This window comes from Choloepus didactylus, assembly GCF_015220235.1.
Source record: "Choloepus didactylus isolate mChoDid1 chromosome Y unlocalized genomic scaffold, mChoDid1.pri SUPER_Y_unloc1, whole genome shotgun sequence".
In the NCBI taxonomy this organism is placed as follows: Eukaryota; Metazoa; Chordata; class Mammalia; order Pilosa; family Megalonychidae; genus Choloepus; species Choloepus didactylus.
Window position 1 is genome coordinate 1,775,256 of NW_023637624.1, and position 20,218 is coordinate 1,795,473.

Sequence of the window (20,218 nt, forward strand, 5' to 3'; positions counted from 1 at the left end):
AAAAGGCAGCAGGGGCTGCTGGAGGACCCAAGCCGGGTCTTCTGCCTGTCGGGGTTCAAGAGGGTCTCACCTCTCCTGGAAACTCCTGCAGGGCCTTGTCAACCTTATCTACCCCCTGCCCCACCCTAGAGATCCAGCCATGAATGCCTTTAAGGGTCTTTATTCAAATTCATCACATCAGAGATCAGCTCTTGCTGGGAAGTCTTTAATCCCCACAGGTTGGGTTAGGACACTCCCTCTGGGTCCCTAGGAGTCTTCTCCAGGTTAGGGGCCCCAGAGGGCGGTCTAGATTTTCCCTGGGTCTCTGGCCTAGCCCTGCAGGCACCCAGTCTTCAAGAAGTGCTTGGGAAGTAAGCTGTTTATTGAGACGAGGCTCCTCTCTTTTGAGTAGAAAGTGCTCAAGCTCCGTTAGTGCTGGCTGCCCTGTGGCTTCCACAGCAGGACCCCGCACACCCAGAGACTCTGCTTTGTGACCTGCTACTGCAGGTTCTTAGCATAGCCCCCAGGATCCTCAAAAGTCATGATTGTCACAAATGTCAAGGTACATGTCGAAAGCCTCCCTGTTGCAGTTTCCATCAGGAGTGAAGACATATTTGTGGAAGGTCCCATCTACACAGATGGCTGGGGAAGGGTGGAGCAGTAAAAGGTTAGAGGCTGCTGCAGCCACAAATCCAGTCCTCTCCCGGGATGCTGTTGTGGCCTAGGGTCTACCTCCAGGCCTTTGCCACACAGTGCCAGTCCCTTTACTGTTGATAGAGTTGAACCACACATTCCAGCTCCCTCAGTCTTCTCATGGACCTTGAATTCTTTCTGGGCCATTGCCCATGTGGTGCCACCCCCTCTCTGGCCCAAGGGGCTATTTCCACTCACCAATGACAGAGCTGACATTCTTGGAAGTATTGCGACCGAAGGCACAAATGCAGGTGGATTCAGCAGGCACGGTGAAGCTTGCCGGGCTCCACTGAGAGTCCACATACTGCCCAATCATTGGCCCCACCTTGCCCACGCGAGCCAGCCTGCAGGCAGCACTGGTTGAGCCCAGGGGTGGTGCACAGGCTGGGGGTGGGGGAAGGATTGGGGATGAGGCAGGGTGGGGCAGGGGGTACTTACGCTGAGCGGTGGTTGAGGCGGGTGTCCTTGAGAGCAAAGATGTGGATGGTCCCCATGTCACTGGAAGCGCAGAGGAAGGAGGAGTTGTGGCTGAAATTGATGCTAGAAGAGAAACCTCATGATCCGTGTGTCATGTGGCGAGGGATCACCAGCCCACCAAGCAGATACCCCATGCTCACCAGTAGAGTGGCAGGGACAGTGCCTCGATGTAGCTCCACCAGTTTCTCCTTGGACTGCGTGTCAAAAAGGCGAATAAGGGTGCCCTTCTGGGAGGCTGAGGCCACGACGGTGCCTGGCTGGTTCAGTGACACACAGGCCACGTCACTCTGATGTGCACTGATAGTGAAAGGAGCAGAGGAAGTGCCGGGCTTTGTGTTCACCAGGTCCTGGGGTAGGAGGGAGTGGTTGGGGCTAGGGGTGTTGTGGAGGAGAGGGACCAAGAGTCCATGATGGAGAGAGCCATCCCAGCCATCTATCCACCCTGGTCCTCTGGATGGCTCACCACAAGCTTCAGACTCCCGCACTTGTGTCCAGGGAACACTAGCAGTTGCTTCTCCAGGCTGGGGCAGAGGTCACAGAGTCCTAGGGTGTGAGGATGAAGGGATGAGTGGGCTGATAAAAGAGAGGCAGTGGGACAAGCAGTGTCTTAGAGTGGACAAGGCTGGTGAGCTGTATGTTTTAGTTACTCCTCCAGGAAAGTAGGTAGAAAGCCAGGAACTGCATGGACTGGACACCACAGAGCAATCTGGCTTTGGGCATACTTCATACAACACTCATGAAAACGCCGAACTGCTGAGATCAGCGAAATCTGTAAGTTTTTGCGGCCAGGGGACCCGCGCCCCTCCCTGCCAGACTCAGTCCTGGGGGAGGAGGGGCTGTCAGCTCCAGGAAGGAGAAGGGAGAATTGCAGTGGCTGCTCTTATCGGAAACTCATTCTACTGATTCAAACTCCAACCATAGATAGACTGAGACCAGACACCAGAGACTCTGAGAGCAGCCAGCCCAGCAGAGAGGAGACAGGCATAGAAAAAAAACAACACGAAAAACTCCAAAATAAAAGCAGAGGATTTTTGGAGTTCTGGTGAACACAGAAAGGGGAAGGGCGGAGATCAGGCCTTGAGGCGCATATGCAAATCCCGAAGCAAGGCTGATCTCTCTGCCCTGTGCACCTTTCCTTAATGGCCCTGGTTGATTTGTCTATTAGCATTTCAATAACCCATTAGATCTCTGAGGAGGGCCGTTTTTTTTTTGTTTTTTTTTTTTAAATCCTTTTTGCTTTTTCTAAAACAATTACTCTAAGAAGCCCAATACAGAAAGCTTCAAAGACTTGCAATTTGGGCAGCTCGAGACAAGAGCAGAACTAAGAGAGCTCTGAGACAAAAGGCAATAATCCAGTGGCTGAGAAAATTCACTAAACACCACAACTTCCCAAGAAAAGGGGGGTGTCTGCTCACAGCCACCATCCTGGTGGACAGGAAACACTCCTGCCCATCGCCAGCCCCATAGCCCAGAGCTGCCCCAGACAACCCAGTGTGACGGAAGTGCTTCAGATAACAGGCACACACCACAAAACTGGGCGTGGACATTAGCCTTCCCTGCAACCTCAGCTGATTGTCCCAGAGTTGGGAAGGTAGAGCAGTGTGAATTAACAAAGCCCCATTCAGCCATCATTTCAGCAGACTGGGAGCCTCCCTACAAAGCCAAGCAGCCCAGAACTGCCCTGGGGGGACGGCACTCACCTGTGACATAGCACAGTCATCCCCCAACAGAGGACGAGTGGGTGCACAGCCTGGAAGAGGGGCCCACTTGCAAGTCTCAGGGGCCATACGCCAATACCAAGGACTTGTGGGTCAGTGGCAGAGACAAACTGTAGCAGGACTGAACTGAAGGATTAGACTATTGCAGCAGCTTTAAAACTCCAGGATCACCAGGGAGATTTGATTGTTAGAGCCACCCCCCGTCCCTGACTGCCCAGAAACACGCCCCATATACAGGGTGGGCAACACAAACTACACACGCAAGCCTGGTACACCAATTGGACCCCACAAGACTCACTCCCCCACTCACCACAAAGGCTAAGCAGCGGAGAACTGGCTTGTGGAGAACAAGTGGCTCGTGGATGCCACCTGCTGGTTAGTTAGAGAAAGTGTACTCCACGAAGCTACAGATCTGACAAATTAGACATAAGGACTTCAATTGGTCTACACATCCTAAAAGAACCCTATCAAGTTCAGCAAATGCCACGAGGCCAAAAACAACAGAAAATTATAAAGCATATGAAAAAACCAGACGATATGGATAACCCAAGCCCAAGCACCCAAATCAAAAGGTCAGAAGAGACACAGCACCTAGAGCAGCTACTCAAAGAACTACAGATGAACAATGAGACCACAGTACAGAATACAAAGGATATCAAGAAGACCTTAGAAGAGCATAAAGAAGACATTGCAAGACTAAATTAAAAAATGGATGATCTTATGGAAATTAAAGAAACTGTTGACCAAATTAAAAAGATTCTGGACACTCATAGTACAAAACTAGAGGAAGTTGAACAACGAATCAGTGACCTGGAAGATGACAGAATGGAAAATGAAAGAATAAAAGAAAGAATGGGGAAAAAAATTGAAAAAATCAAAATGGACCTCAGACATATGATAGATAATATGAAACGTCCAAATATAAGACTCATTGGTGTTCCAGAAGGGGAAGAAAAGGGTAAAGGTCTAGGAAGAGTATTCAAAGAAATTGTTGGGGAAAACTTCCCAAATCTTCTAAACAGCATAAATACACAAATCGTAAATGCTCAGCGAACCCCAAATAGAATACATCCAAATAAACCCACTCTGAGACATATCTGATCACACTATCAAACACGGAAGAGAAGGAGCAAGTTCTGAAAGCAGCAAGAGAAAAGCAATTCACCACATACAAACGAAACAGCATAAGACTAAGTAGTGACTACTCAGCAGCCACTATGGAGGCAAGAAGGCAGTGGCATGATATATTTAAAATTCTGAGTGAGAAAAATTTCCAGCCAAGAATACTTTGTCCAGCAAAGCTCTCCTTCAAATTTGAGGGAGAGCTTAAATTTTTCACAGACAAACAAATGCTGAGAGAATTTGCTAACAAGAGACCTGCCCTACTGGAGATACTAAAGGGAGCCCTACAGACAGAGAAACAAAGACAGGACAGACAGACTTGGAGAAAGGTTCAGTACTAAAGAGATTCGGTATGGGTACAATAAAGGATATTAATAGAGAGAGGGGAAAAATATATATGACAAACATAAACCAAAGGATAAGATGGCTGATTCAAGAAATGCCTTCATGGTTATCACGTTGAATGTAAATGGATTAAACTCCCCAATGAAAACATATAGATTTGCAGAATGGATCAAAAAAATGAACCATCAATATGTTGCATACAAGAGACTCATCTTAGACACAGGGACACAAAGAAATTGAAAGTGAAAGGATGGAAAAAATATTTCATGCAAGCTACAGCCAAGAGAAAGCAGGGAGGAATGTAGACCCGGCATCGTGGGAAGGAGAACATCTTCTTGACCAAAAGGGGGATGTGAAAGGAAATGAAATAAGCTTCAGTGGCAGAGAGATTCCAAAAGGAGCCGAGAGGTCACTCTGGTGGGCACTCTTACGCACACTTTAGACAACCCTTTTTAGGTTCTAAAAAATTGGGGTAGCTGGTGGTGGATACCTGAAACTATCACACTACAACCCAGAACCCATGAATCTCGAAGACAGTTGTATAAAAATGTAGCTTATGAGGGGTGACAATGGGATTGGGAAAGCCATAAGGACCACACTCCACTTTGTCTAGTTTATGGATGGATGAGTAGAAAAATAGGGGAAGGAAACAAACAGACAAAGGTACCCAGTGTTCTTTTTTACTTCAATTGCTCTTTTTCACTCTAATTATTATTCTTGTTATTTTTGTGTGTGTGCTAATGAAGGTGTCAGGGATTGATTTGGGTGATGAATGTACCACTATGTAATGGTACTGTAAACAATCGAAAGTATGATTTGTTTGTATGACTGCGTGGTATGTGAATATATCTCAATAAAATGAAGATTAAAAAAAATTTGAGGGAGAGCTTAAATTTTTCACAGACAAACAAATGCTGAGAGAATTTTCTAACAAGAGACCTGCCCTACTGGAGATACTAAAGGGAGCACTACAGACAGAGAAACAAAGAAAGGACAGAGAGACTTGGAGAAAGGTTCAGTACTAAAGAGATTCGGTATGGGTACAATAAAGGATATTAATAGACAGAGGGGAAAAATATGACAAACATAAACCAAAGGATAAGATGGCTGATTCAAGAAATGCCTTCACAGTTATAACGTTGAATGTAAATGGATTAAACTCCCCAATTAAAAGATATGGATTCGCAGAATGGATCAAAAAAAATGAACCATCAATATGTTGCATACAAGAGAGTCATCTCTTAGACACAGGGACACAAAGCAACTGAAACTGAAAGGATGGAAAAAAATATTTCATGCAAGCTACAGCCAAAAGAAATCAGGTGTAGCAATATTAATCTCAGATAAAATAGACTTCAAATGCAGGGATGTTTTGAGAGACAAAGACGGCCACTACATACTAATAAAAGGGGCAATTCAGCAAGAAGAAACAACAATCGTAAATGTCTATGCACCCAATCAAGGTGCCACAAAATACATGAGAGAAACACTGGCAAAACTAAAGGAAGCAATTGATGTTTCCACAATAATTGTGGGAGACTTCAACAAATCACTCTCTCCTATAGATAGATCAACCAGACAGAAGACCAATAAGGAAACTGAAAACCTAAACAATCTGATAAATGAATTAGATTTAACAGACATATACAGGACATTACATCCCAAATCACCAGGATACACATACTTTTCTAGTGCTCATGGAACTTTCTCCAGAATAGATCATATGCTGGGACATAAAACAAGCCTCAATAAATTTAAAAAGATTGAAATTACTCAAAGCACATTCTCTGACCACAATGGAATACAATTAGAAGTCAATAACCATCAGAGACTTAGAAAATTCACTAATACCTGGAGGTTAAACAACACACTCCTAAACAATCAGTGGGTTAAAGAAGAAATAGCAAGAGAAATTGCTAAATATATAGAGACGAATGAAAATGAGAACACAACATACCAAAACCTATGGGATGCAGCAAAAGCAGTGCTAAGGGGGAAATTTATAGCACTAAACGCATATATTAAAAAGGAAGAATGAGCCAAAATCAAACAACTAATGGATCAACTGAAGAAGCTAGAAAATGAACAGCAAACAAATCCTAAACCAAGTAGAAGAAAAGAAATAACAAGGATTAAAGCAGAAATAAATGACATAGAGAAAAAAAAAACAGTAGAGAGGATAAATATCACCAAAAGTTGGTTCTTTGAGAAGATCAACAAGATTGACAAGCCCCTAGCTAGACTGACAAAATCAAAAAGAGAGAAGACCCATATAAACAAAATAATGAATGTAAAAGGTGACATAACTGCAGATCCTGAAGAAATTAAAAAAATTATAAGAGGATACTATGAACAACTGTATGGCAACAAACTGGATAATGTAGAAGAAATGGACAATTTCCTGGAAACATGTGAACAACCTAGACTGACCAGAGAAGAAATAGAAGACCTCAACCAACCCATCACAAGCAAAGAGATCCAATCAGTCATCAAAACTCTTCCCACAAATAAATGCCCAGGGCCAGATGGCTTCACAGGGGAATTCTACCAAACTTTCCAGAAAGAACTGACACCAATCTTACTCAAACTCTTTCAAAACATTGAAGAAAATGGAACACTACCTAACTCATTTTATGAAGCTAACATCAATCTAATACCAAAACCAGGCAAAGATGCTACAAAAAAGGAAAACTACCGGCCAATCTCCCTAATGAATATAGATGCAAAAATCCTCAACAAAATTCTTGCAAATCGAATCCAAAGACACATTAAAAAAATCATACACCATGACCAAATGGGGTTCATTCCAGGCATGCAAGGATGGTTCAACATAAGAAAATCAATCAATGTATTACAACACATTAACAAGTCAAAAGGGAAAAATCAATTGATCATTTCAATAGATGCTGAAAAAGCATTTGACAAAATCCAACATCCGTTTTTGATAAAAACAGTTCAAAAGGTAGGAATTGAAGGAAACTTTCTCAACATGATAAAGAGCATATATGAAAAACCCACAGCCAGCATAGTACTCAATGGTGAGAGACTGAAAGCCTTCCCCCTAAGATCAGGAACAAGTCAAGGATGCCCACTGTCACCACTGTTATTCAACATTGTGCTGGAAGTGCTAGCCAGGGCAGTCCGGCAAGACAAAGAAATAAAAGGCATCCAAATTGGAAAAGAAGAAGTAAAACTGTCATTGTTTGCAGACGATATGATCTTATATCTAGAAAACCCTGAGAAATCGACGATACAGCTACTAGAGCTAATAAACAAATTTAGCAAAGTAGCGGGATACAAGATTAATGCACATAAGTCAGTAATGTTTCTATATGCTAGAAATGAACAAACTGAAGAGACACTCAAGAAAAAGATACCATTTTCAATAGCAACCAAAAAAATCAAGTACCTAGGAATAAACTTAACCAAAGATGTAAAAGACCTGTACAAAGAAAACTACATAACTCTACTAAAAGAAATAGGAGGGGACCTTAAAAGATGGAAAAATATTCCATGTTCATGGATAGAAAGGCTAAATATCATTAAGATGTCAATTCTACCGAAACTCATCTACAGATTCAATGCAATCCCAATCAAAATTCCAACAACCTAGAGTGGACAGAGCTGTATAAGGGCCAGACTTCGACCTGCTGTGGTACATATAACACCCAGAGCCCTTATGGCTTTGCCTTACCTGTGCTCCCTTCCTCCTCAAGCAACTGGGGATTCTAGGTAAGCTGCCAAGACAACCCCAGGAGGCCCAGGGGTCCCTGACATCCCCCATCCATGTCCTTACTAGGTGTTTTTGCTCTGCCATCTGGGGCACCCACGGGAGGGGGCCAGGGTGAGGGTGGAGTGAAAGAACACACTGAGGGATGGAGAGATGGATGGACCAGGGGGTATGAGCATCTCTTGGCCCATCTCAGCATCTCTCTGCTCAGAGACTGTCTCTCACCCTGCCTCTCTTGCCCAGTTTCTGTGTGTCCTTGACTGCCTCACCTTATCTCTGCCCCATCCACTGCCTCTCACCCTTACATCTGCCTACAGGGGTCCTCTCACCCTAGGGGTTGTCCCTTGTGTCAAACTCAAATAGCTTCCGGGGATTGTCAGGTAAGGAGTACACGTAGATCTGGTTCCTCAGCACGATCACGATACTGTGGGCATCGTACAACACAAGACAGCCATGAGGGGAGGGCAGGATGCCTGGGCTGAACCAACCCCTCTGGCATGCTGTGGGAACCACCAACCCCCGCTTCCGCCCCCTCCCCCTAACGAAGTCCGCCTCAGGCTCACTTATCATGGCGCACGCGTACAGCTAGCACTGGCTTGGTGAAGGTGAACTCCAACACAAGTTTGTCTTTAGAGTCCTTGCCCTCCCGGGCATCATCCCAGATCAGCACTGCTGGGCAGGTGGGTGGGTTGTTGGGGGCCAAAGTGTAGGATGAGGGGCAGCCCTGGTGACACACGACCCACTCCTACTTCCCATGGAGCCTCAACCCACTTGCTTACTTTCACTGAACACTCAGTGTGAGCCTCACACAGCACAAACACTAATGGACACAAGCCCCAAGAGAACCGGTTCTAGTGCTGTTATACCCATTTACAGATAAGGAAACAGGCTCCTCATGGCTGACTGCCTGGCCAAGTAGGAACTCACACCCAGGCCTCTAACTTCCCCTCAGTAACTATGTTGCCTCCAGGGTCCCAATCCATACCCCAGGAGATTCCTGTGAAGAATTCTAGGGCTCTGTGACTCATCTAGGGCAACTCTTGCCATGTCCCGATGGGATCAACAAAAAAAAAACCCTTAAAATAAGATGGCACTTGAGGCTCAAGGCAAGGGGGTATTGGGGAGTCAACTCCAAGATTTTAAAACCTATTAGTTGTGTGACCTTAGACAAGTCACTTAGTCTCTCTGGGCCTCAATTTCCTCATTTGTAAAAATGGGGATAATGACACTTCCTACTAGATAAAGTGACTGTGAAGATTAAATGAGTTAATACAGGTAAAGTGCTTTGAACAGTACTAGGCTCACAGTCAGTGCTACAAAAGGAAGGACATGGCATACGGTAGGCACTTAATGAGCATTTGGTAAATGAAAACAAAACACCAAGCTTCTTGAACTGCAAGATCCATGACTCCCAAGCTGCAGGCCTCACTGTGTGACTCTGAGGTGCTCTAACACTGTCATCTGCCAGTGCTTGGGGTGCCCGTCTGAGGCCAGGAAACTGGGGAATCTGGGCCAAAGGCAGGATGAAAGCACTTACCTGAGATCTCTGAGAACTTGGGGCTGCTACCGCCACTCCCCAGCACCAGCAGGTTGGAGCGGTGCAGCATCTCCACCAGGCCCATGCTGCCCACCTGCTCATGGTCTGGACAGGGACCAGGGTTGTGGAGAGCCGTCTCCCGGGACGGGCATAGCGCATGCGCTGTAAACCTGCTCCAAAGTCCCCCCGCCCATCGAATGAGCCAAGATGGCGCCCATATCCTGCTTCCGCTTATGACGTGCACACTCACTATTCCTATCTGCCAATTGAGTGCATATGCGCGGCGCTAGATCATTGGTTATGAGTAGAGTACTTAAGAGTTTGCCCAAGCGAACCTCGGGGAGACAGCCCACTAGGAGCCGTACCTGACGGCCACATCGAGGCTGCTCTCCCGCGAGGCACTCTGCCCCGCGTGGAAACCTGTAACAGAGAATGCTTATCTAGCTTCAGTAAAAGACTTGCTCTCGCAACCGCCGTGTGGCTCGAGTCGTGACTTCCAGCCAGGTCAGTTTGCGTGGTCTGCATCTCTCTCTCTCTCTCATCCCTTGTTTCTCCCCTCGCCGGCCGGGGAACAGGGGTCAAGCGGGGCGGCGCCGGACAAGTGGTGGCCCGTACGGGGAACGCTCCTCCTCCTGCCTCGCTCTCGACGGTCCCTCTGTGAGGAGAGCAGCGCTGCGCATCGAGCTTACGGCGGACTTCCCGCGCCTGATCAACGCGAGAAGGTGAGTGCGTCTTATTACATGATAGTTAGGGCCCGTGGGTTTTCAGGTGACCCCGGGGGACTCGGAAGAGCTCTCCGAGTGACTGAAGTATAGTGCCGACTGCAATCATGGGGCAGTCCGGAAGTTCACCTCTCTTAGCTCCCTTAAAGAACCTTTTGAAACAACGGGGTATCTCGGTCAGGAAAAGCTCCCTTCAGCGTTTTCTTGATGATGTTGATACTTTTGCCCCTTGGTTTGCCTGCACCGGCAGCCTTAGCCTACCCTCTTGGATGAAGCTCGGTCGCGACATAGACCGAGCGCGCCAGACGGGCGTGTGTATGGACCCGATTCTAGTACCCATATGGGAGGACCGTCCGTGCGGTCCTTGAACTAGAATCGGCTGCCGGCCTAAGCCCGTCCTCTGCCTTGCAAGAAGCACGGTGCGCGCTCCAAGAAACCCAGTCAGTTTCGTCAGCGGACGGCTCCTATAAGGGCAAACCGCCGGAGTCCAGTGACTCTGACTCAGAGTCAGATAGCGATACTGGCGAGGAGGCGGAAGCATCCCCGCTACTTGAGTGGGAGGAGCCTCCCGCCACACCCGTGCGGCCTTCCGCCCCGCCAATGTCTACCGCTGCACCCCCAGGGACACCCCAGCTCCCAACTGACGCCTTGGGCGGTCCCACCAAAGGACCTCGCCGAGAGCTCCCTCTAGTGGCCATGCCCAGTAAATGTAATTATCCTTTGCTGCCAGACCCGGAAACCCCGATGGGCCGGTCAGGGGAGGGGCAACCTTTGCCGTACCCCCCGCCCGAGTACACAGGCCCTCAGGACCCTTTGCCATTAGGTAGTGGTGGGAGACATTTCTGGAGATGGAACCCTTTCACAACATTTAGACCTTTTGGCATGCTGGGTGGCTACCAGCCACTTGAGCCGCAGCCAGTCTCAGAAATGTACCCGGTTATTATCAATCCCCAAGGTGGCAATCAGCACGAATCATATGATTACAAACTATTGAGGGAATTGAGGCAGGCCGTCCATCAGTATGGCCCCAATGCCCCTTATACCTTGAACATGATCGAGAACCTCTCTGCTCTAAATCATACACCCGCAGATATTTTTCAGCTAGCCCGTGCTTGCTTGCCGTCAGGCCGATTCATAGATTGGAAAGCATGGTTTGAGGAGTTAGCTGAAGAGCAGGCCGCAAGGAATGCGGCAGGGAGACGTGGCGGGTGGAATGCTGACATGCTGTTGGGGAGAGGCGCCCATGCCCAGAACCAAACGGGTTTCCCACAAGAGGTCTACGCCCAGATCTTCCGCTGTTTTGTGGGTGCCTGGAAAAAGCTAACAGGTAAGGGAGAGGCTCAGGCCTCACTCAGCAATATACACCAAGGCCCCACAGAACCATTTGCGGATTTTGTAGCCAGGATGCAAACCGCGGCTGAGAGAATCTTCTCAGATCCAGGAGTAGCAGAGACTGTGGTTAAGCAAATGATTTTTGAGCAGTGCAACAAGGAGTGCAAAGTTATCCTGGCACAAAACAGAGCAAAAAATTTGACAGAGTGGGTCAGGCTCTGTAGAGATACTGGCAGCCCTTTAACTAATGCAGGTCTAGCTGCCATGCTAGCTAGCTCCCTACAGGTGGCTACAAAAGGCCCGAGAACCTTAGGGGCAAAGTCTAACGGGTGCTATGGCTGTGGCCAATCAGGGCACTTTAAGAGAGATTGTCCCAATAGACGTCAGCCCCCTGCCACTCAACGGTTTGGCGAACCAGGTGCAGTAACCAGGCCGTGTGGCCGTTGCCACAAAGGCCCCCACCGCGCAGAAGATTGTAAATCGGTTTTCGATGCGCAGGGTAGACGCCTCTCTGGCCGCCCCGAGCAGATTCCAAAAAACGGGAAGAGGGGGTCCGCCCTTTCGACGGACCCCCTTGCATGCCATTCGACAACACAGGATCCGATCAAATTCGTGCGTCCCCCGGCTCAGCAGGACTGGACCTCTGTGCCACCTCCAGACTCGTACTAACCCCCTACATGGGTGTCCAATTGAAACATGGCATCCCCTATAACCCTCAAGGGCAAGGAATCATTGAAAGAGCACACAGGTCTCTGAAAGACTTGCTCAAAAAACAGAAAGAGGGGATAGGTCACGGCCTATCCCCAAAGGCTCAACTGTCTGTAGCCTTATTCACGTACAATTTCTTAAATGAAAATTCACAGGGAGTGACACCTGCCCTGCAACACACCACCCCGAGTCCTCAGCATAGAGGTCTAGTCCGATGGAAGGATGTCCTGTCAGGACAGTGGCAAGGCCCTGACCCGGTGCTCAGCTGGGCCAGAGGCTCTGTTTGTGTTTTTCCCCAGGAACCAGGACGTCAACCAGTGTGGGTTCCGGAAAGACTGGTGAGAACCGTGACATCACCTGAAGAAGCCAAGGAACAGCTGTCAGAAGCGCCAACGAATATACAACCTGAACCATTAGACCAAGCCTCCGACCCTGCTGATGATGGCGACGACCGACAAGACGATAATAGTAGGACTGACCACCCCGCGGTTGCCCAAAAAGAGGATCGGTAACTCTGTTCTTTGCTCTCCTATAGCAATCCTTCTAATCTGCCTTTTTCTTTTTTTAGTGGAACTGTGGTAGCGCAGGAGAGTGGTCTTTGGGGCCTGTGGCATCATCCCCCGACCCTGGCCCCATTCTCTGCTGGGTCTCCCGCCTCTCCTGTGTTTTTCACTCGTACCCTGTCTCTAGGTCTCCACCACCTGCCTTCTGACAGAAATATTTCCTCCACAAGCTTCAACGAGTCCTTCCCCCTCACCAATGACACACTGATCCTCTCTTTTGCTAACCTCTCTGTCAAGGTTGTCAACACCACAGTTGCGGCGAATGCTACTTGTGAAACTGGTAATGGCGAGTTAAGTAAGGGAGTCTTGCTTGAATTTCTTAACGTTACAGGGAAGAGCCGCCAGTCTTGTGAAGGGATCTTGAGTAAAAATGAGACTCAAAGGTGCCTTTTCCTTCCGGGGTTTGCTCCTACAGTCTGCAACCGTTCCAAAGACGCGGATGCCTCGCCGCCCCGCTATCCTAGTGTATCGCCCAAGTTATGTCTGGCTCCCCGTCAAGGCAACCGACTGGGTTGGCCCTGTTTCTCAAGTTGTTTCACTTAACAATATCCCCTTCTCTAAGTCTAGGCGTCCAAGAGGCATACCTTACCCGAGACGTGCTACGCCGCCACAATCAGATGCTGAACTTAAATTTCCAGGCCATTCAGAAACTCCTAGCGGAGATAGATGAACTTGGACTAGAAATAGATGGACTCTGGAGAGTTCTCCAGCAGACGTGTGATACCCGATGGTTATTCGGGAGGCTTTGTGTCACCCCGGTTAGGGTGAACTTGACAGAGGAGCAGCAAGATGTCGCCGAGTGGCTCAAGGACACTTATCTCCCCAACTTCACCAATCTCTCCGACCAAGTGAAATCCGACCTTCAGGGACTTGAGAACATTAGGAAATTGAAGCCTGTTAGTTTCGACCTTTCCACACTGGGCGAGACTGTAAAAAATCTGTGGGACCAAGTCACCTCTTGGTTCTCTTGGCCCAATTTGACTAATTGGATTCTCTTGATGGTGGGACCATTGGTGGGATTAGTCATTGTTAAATCTTTGCTAGAACGCCTGTTTCAAGCGCGGCAGTACCGTGTTACCACTATGATGGCTATGTCCTCCACCTTTGATACCCCCAACAGCGACCATTCTGATGGCCATACCCCATCCTGGCCGCCTCGGGCGGGGCACTCGGGAGCGAGGTTTGTAGCTAAGCGCGCAGCTGTGTCCCGGGTATAACGGGCGACGCCAGCAGTCATAATTTTTGTCTCAGGTAGGTCCCTAAGGCAGAGTCATAGTTGTGGCCAGACTTGACTCTAGCCAATGCATAGGGACGCCTAGTGACGCCTCCGACTCTGGTTAATGCTATCCCTGCCCCCGCCTTTGTCCCCCAGTTGCAAGGCAAAGCACTGCAGGGAGAGTCATGTTGTTTCCAGCTCACGGACTCTCCTGTCTCCATATGAGGTGAGCATTCTGGTCGGTGCTAGAGGCTCCGCCGCTAAATGGCTGAGACCTAGTCCAGACTCCCCAAAGCACCGGAACAAATTGTGAGCCATCTGGGTTCACGGGAGCACACTCATCACTGGGGACACTGGGTCGATATAAATAATAAAGGGGGAGATGTGGAGAGCCGTCTCCCGGGACGGGCATAGCGCATGCGCTGTAAACCTGCTCCAAAGTCCCCCCGCCCATCGAATGAGCCAAGATGGCGCCCATATCCTGCTTCCGCTTATGACGTGCACACTCACTATTCCTATCTGCCAATTGAGTGCATATGCGCGGCGCTAGATCATTGGTTATGAGTAGAGTACTTAAGAGTTTGCCCAAGCGAACCTCGGGGAGACAGCCCACTAGGAGCCGTACCTGACGGCCACATCGAGGCTGCTCTCCCGCGAGGCACTCTGCCCCGCGTGGAAACCTGTAACAGAGAATGCTTATCTAGCTTCAGTAAAAGACTTGCTCTCGCAACCGCCGTGTGGCTCGAGTCGTGACTTCCAGCCAGGTCAGTTTGCGTGGTCTGCATCTCTCTCTCTCTCTCATCCCTTGTTTCTCCCCTCGCCGGCCGGGGAACAGGGGTCGAGCGGGGCGGCGCCGGACACAGGGTGTCAGTGGGGATGGGAGCCAATGCCCAGCCCATCCCTTCTGCCTATTGCCCCCCCCCACCAATGGCTCACCCAGATGCCCCTTCTCCATCAATGGCTCCACATTGTAGATGCGCACACCTGTCTCCATGGCACAGCAAAAGCAGTCTGGGGGATTGGAGGAGTCCAGGCTGCCTTTCCCAGGAAGGAAGCCTGGGTGGTGGACACTGCCCAAATCTGCCCCACCTTTCCCTCCCTCCCACAAGGGTATAGGCGCAAGCCTCTCTCACTCTGGTCTTGGTTGAAATGAAGGCTGGTCACTCCTCTTTGTGGCTGCTGAGTCATGGTCCAGGAATGCTCCCCTGGACACAAATGGGGGAGTGATTGGGAAGAGTCCTAGGATCTCCCCCTCCCAGTCCCAGACCCCTGTCCCCAACTGATTTTCTCTTCCTCCTCCCACTCTGTCACCTACTGACTCTAGCAGGATTGCAAAGAAGACAAAAACAGGGTGGAAGTCCTGGGGCCTCTACCCTAAGCTCCCCAAACTCCAAGCCAATAGTCAGGAACCCTCAATCTTCTCATACCTATGCTGACCTGCCCACTTCCCCCTTATACTCCAGGTCCTCTGAGTCTGGTCAGGAAGTAATGGGTTAGGGTGTGCCCCAGTGTTATCTCTTCCCCACCCTCAGCCCATCCTGGCCTCAATGCTTGATACGGCCTGGAACCACCCTTTATTCCACACTTCTCATCTTCACACCTGGACCCAAATCTGCCTGTCGATAAAGAGGGAAAGAAAGAGGGCTAGAACATCCACCTTGTCCTGTATCTCCCTGGCCTGGCCTTCAGACCTGCTATGGTTGGTCCACCAGCCACTGGAACCCGCACCTCCTATTCTTCTAACCCAACCCCAACCTATTCCATCAACTCTGAGCCCTCTCACATACCCCACAGGCTTCCCCAAACCCCTTCAGGACCCCATGAGAAGGGATAACCGCACCTTGTACTCTGCTGTCCTTGACTTCAATATAAGGAATCCCAAAGGTTTTTCCTATAGACCGCTCTTCCTCTTCCTCTTCCTGAGAACCAACACCCCCCCCAGTCCACCCCTACCAGTTCAAGACCTTATATTCTGTAATTGTTCCAGCTCCAGCAGATTCAGTGAGTCCATATCCCTGACCGACTGGACAGCAAAAACAGATATTCATGAATCGCTGTGTGGTTGCAGAAAGTGGAGCACCTCCACACAACAGAAGCCGGATGTTTCCCCCTAGCAAGCTTCGTACTTTCCAGAATATAAACCTGTCACAGAGTGGAGTACTATACCCTTTTGAAATTTGTTCCAATTTTGTAATTATAGGCCAGAATAAATAGATTGCGCTGAAAACTACTCATTTCATTCACTTTATTCATGACATTTTTGTATATCCGATCCATGATTTCCGGAACAGCGGCCATCAGTGTTGGTTTCAGCATAGATGTATCCCCTTTGCTTCTTTTTTTTTATTTTTGAAGACTGATCTGCTAAAGTCTGTGGCGAAGAGTAGCCAATGCGGCATCCATGAGAAAGACAAACAAGCTCAGCACTTAATTCTAGAACATGGGCTAGAGGCAAATATCCAATGTATACATCTTCTTCTCCCAATCTTGGAATCCTTTCTGCCATCCCTGTTATACCAGCAATAATGTTACTATGTGAGATCATAACTCCCTTTGGAAGCCCTGTGGATCCACTCGTGTACATGATCACTGCAATATCTGAAGGTGCCGGTTTGCTATGAGGTTTGTTTTCAAGGTTGGCCTTTGCTCCCAGGGCCTGCACTGCAGCCATGGTGTGCACAATGACGCCCTTGGGGAACTCGGACCAGGTTGGTGGTTTGCCATCCACAGTGACGATGTGCCGCAGGCGTGGAACTAAAGTAACAATATCCTTCAATTTTGTTTGCAAGAGTTCTTTACTGGTAATGATGTTGGTGACCTCTGTTTCATTTAATCCATGAACAATTGCTGGACCACCTAGAGTAGCATATAATGTGACAAGCTGAAAATTATACATAAAACACACTTGTGCAGCAATCATCCATTCAGCCCTGGTCTCACAGAAGATGGCAATGTTGGTCTTTGGTTTCTGACCCAACAACTGTAAGCCATTTCCAAAATTAAAGGCTCGAATGAAGACATCTTCATAGGAGAGCCAATTATAGTGTCCAAGAATCACCTTTTTAAAAATTTTTCCATTTGGTTGTACTTCGTCTTCCTCATTTAAAATTTCACGTGTTCCCAAAAGCCTTTTGTCCTTATATTGTCCTTATATTGAATACCAGTTCAAGACCCTTGCCCAGGACCCACCCCCCAAAACCCCTTCCTGGGACACCTCAATCCCCAAGCTGCCTTCCAGGACCTCCAGAACCCCTAAGATTTCTGACCAAGAGCTTCCATGCTCCCTTGAAACCCTCATCTCCCCAAGATCTCTGCCCAGGCACCACACTCCCCCTCCCCATCCTCCAATAGCCCAAACCCTCAAATTCCACCCCCTACCCCCGTTTCGCCTTCTCACCCTCCTCTGAACCTCCTCACTCTCTAATATCCCTTCTTTGGATAGCCCCACTTTCTAAGTCTCCTTTCTTGGACGCCACCTCCACCCCACAAAACCCATTCCAGAGATCTCCGCCACCTAAGAACTCTGCCCGGCATGCCTCACACCACCCGTCAAGACCCTTGCCCAAGAACACCCTCAAACTCCTTCCTACGTCAACACCCGCTCAAGATCCCTGACCCATACCCCTATCCACCAAGACCCCTGCTCAGAAGACACTCTCTTGAGATGCCAACTAATCCCGGGATCATGCTAGAACTCCCCTCCGACTGCACTGACCTGACCTTCCGTGTGGTCCCAGCTGTTGGTGCTGCCCGCAGCCCGGCTTTTCGACCTCCGGGGCTTTCATGCCCTGCTCGTGTTTACATCAGGTCCTACTTCCGGGGGAGGGAGTTGGTAACCGGAAATGACTTAATCTGGCCGGAAAATCCGGAGGCTGCGCTTCCAGCCAGGGTTCCTGGGTTTTTGGAGCCAGAATGACAGCAGGCTCCTCCTCCGAGGGCGCTGGGAGCCGAGAAAGGTCTGTGGGGGCACCGCAGGCGGAGGAGGTTCTGCAAGAGCATAATTTTCTGAAGGAACCGAGGAAGGCAGTGGGAGAGAGAAAGAACGAGACTTCTCCTTGTTAAGCGGGAAAGGGCCAAGCATTCAACTCCCCGTCATGCACGGGGCTGATGAGACTTGGACCTCAGAGGTGGGATAGAGTCGCCGCCCCTGCCCGCTATCAGCAGTCCTCCCCCTCTGGATGGGGAGGCACGGGGTGGGACAGACCCGGAGAACTAAGACGTTATCCCCTTAGCTGGGGAAATCAGGGATGGGGATGGGGTTTTGCTTGCTTGCTTCTTTTCCCCCGACTCTATTTTATTCACAAAATGAAAAACTGTTTCTTGATGGTAAGGGGTATGAATGCTTACTTTAAAAACAAAACAAAACAAAAAAAACAGCCCAAGTTATGTACATACTCAACATACTCAAATATTTTTAAACTATTCTGAGATCATTGTAGATTCACATGCAGAAATAACAGAAATCCCATGTACTTTTACATTGCTCCCCCCAATGGTAACATGTTGCAAAACTGTAGTACAATATCACAGTCAGTATATTGACATTGATACAATCTACCCATCCTTTCCTCTTTTTTTTTCAGAAGTATTGTTTTGATGGCTTTATTTTTTCATTTAGTAATACATAATATACATCTCTTTGATTCATCCTTTTAAACTGATTCATGTTATTCCATGATATGGATGTAGCATTGCTCACCCCTTCCCCCACAGGTGGATATCTAGATTGTTTCTAGAACTGTGTTGTCAACATCCATAGTTAATTTTACTTGTGAATTTTGGCCCTATATATCCCTCTAAGTGTGACTCCATTGCTGTGCTCCTCAGCAAACCCAATCTTCTGGAGAATGTTGTCCATACTCTCAATCTCCACTTCTTCACCTCCCAGACCTCATTTAACCTAATACAATTTGGTTTCTGTCACCCCTGTATCATTGACTTTGCTCTTAACTAGATCACCAAAGAAGCATAACTTGCCAAACCAGTGGTCACTTTTATGCCCTCTCCTGTGACCTCCCAGCAGCATTCCACACTTTCCTGCTCTCACTCTCATGGTTTTCTTCTACACCTATGGCTACTACTCCATTTGTGTCCTATTTATAAATACTAGAGGTCCTTGGGTGTGATCCTAGCCCCTTTATCTTCTGTAACCAGTATTCTATCCCTAAGTGACTTCATCTTGTTTTACAACCTTAATTATGCAAATATTTGGAAGACCCACTAAATTACACCTCCAACCTAGACCTCTCTCCAAAAATCCAGACTCATATATACTATGGGCTGTTTGACATCTCCATGTGGATGTCTCATAAAGCATTCGAACCAGCCAGAAAGAACTTCTGAATTTCCTCTGCTCATATATCCTCCTCCTGTCTCCCTCATCTCAACCAATGGCACCACAACACCCAGTTTGTCACTCAAGTCCAAAACGAGACATGTGCTCAATACCCCTGTGTTGTCACTGGCAAATTCTGTTGGGCCCACTATCAAGAAGTATCTCAAATACAACTCCTCAGACATATGTTTCCCAGTGAGGATGGTGTTAACAGCGACCAAATTTGCCTTCCAACATGAAAAAAAACCACCCCCCACAACCAAAAAAAAAAAAAAGAGAGGGAGAAAATACATGAAATATTGGTTTTCAAAACACTAGACACCAGGCAATGAAGGACAGTGATCCCTGAGAGACAGGAAACAACTATCGTAAGCCCTACAATTGCCCTAGCATACCGAATGGAGAGTTTCCATGCCATGGCACAGGAAGGACAAACTGAGGCAGAGGGTAGAATACTCCCTAAATTGACCAGACAGAACTGATAGTTGAGGGAGATAATGACAGCTGGAGTTAAAAGAACAGAATATCAGAGAGGAGAGAGCTGCAAAGAGAACCACAAAGATCTGCAGAGGGTCCCCCTTGAGTATTCAACAGAGTACTTCTCAATGCATGCTTATGAGGAAACTACCCTCAGGGAAAGGCCAGGAAAGGAACCAACCAAATGGATGAGAGGGAACAGGGCCTGGCACTCACATAGAGCTGGGAATAGTGCCTGCCCTCACCAGTCAGACTGGAAAAACT

At 48.2% G+C, this 20,218-nt stretch overlaps 2 protein-coding genes across 2 annotated transcripts; both read right to left on the bottom strand.

Moving 5' to 3' along the window:
* Positions 1–144: 144 nt before the first annotated feature.
* On the bottom strand, positions 145–15,941 carry WDR45 (WD repeat domain 45). Its single transcript, XM_037824703.1, is given in 10 exon segments — positions 145–621; positions 871–1,016; positions 1,111–1,212; positions 1,273–1,496; positions 1,613–1,692; positions 8,394–8,488; positions 8,628–8,736; positions 9,602–9,706; positions 15,079–15,153; positions 15,276–15,941. Coding segments are annotated over 10 exon segments (1,101 nt in total). The 5' UTR covers positions 15,331–15,941; the 3' UTR covers positions 145–511.
* Positions 15,942–16,091: 150 nt separating this feature from the next.
* On the bottom strand, positions 16,092–17,927 carry LOC119525878 (long-chain-fatty-acid--CoA ligase 3-like). Its single transcript, XM_037824674.1, is given in 4 exon segments — positions 16,092–16,331; positions 16,333–16,485; positions 16,487–17,289; positions 17,858–17,927. Coding segments are annotated over 4 exon segments (1,266 nt in total).
* Positions 17,928–20,218: the final 2,291 nt, after the last annotated feature.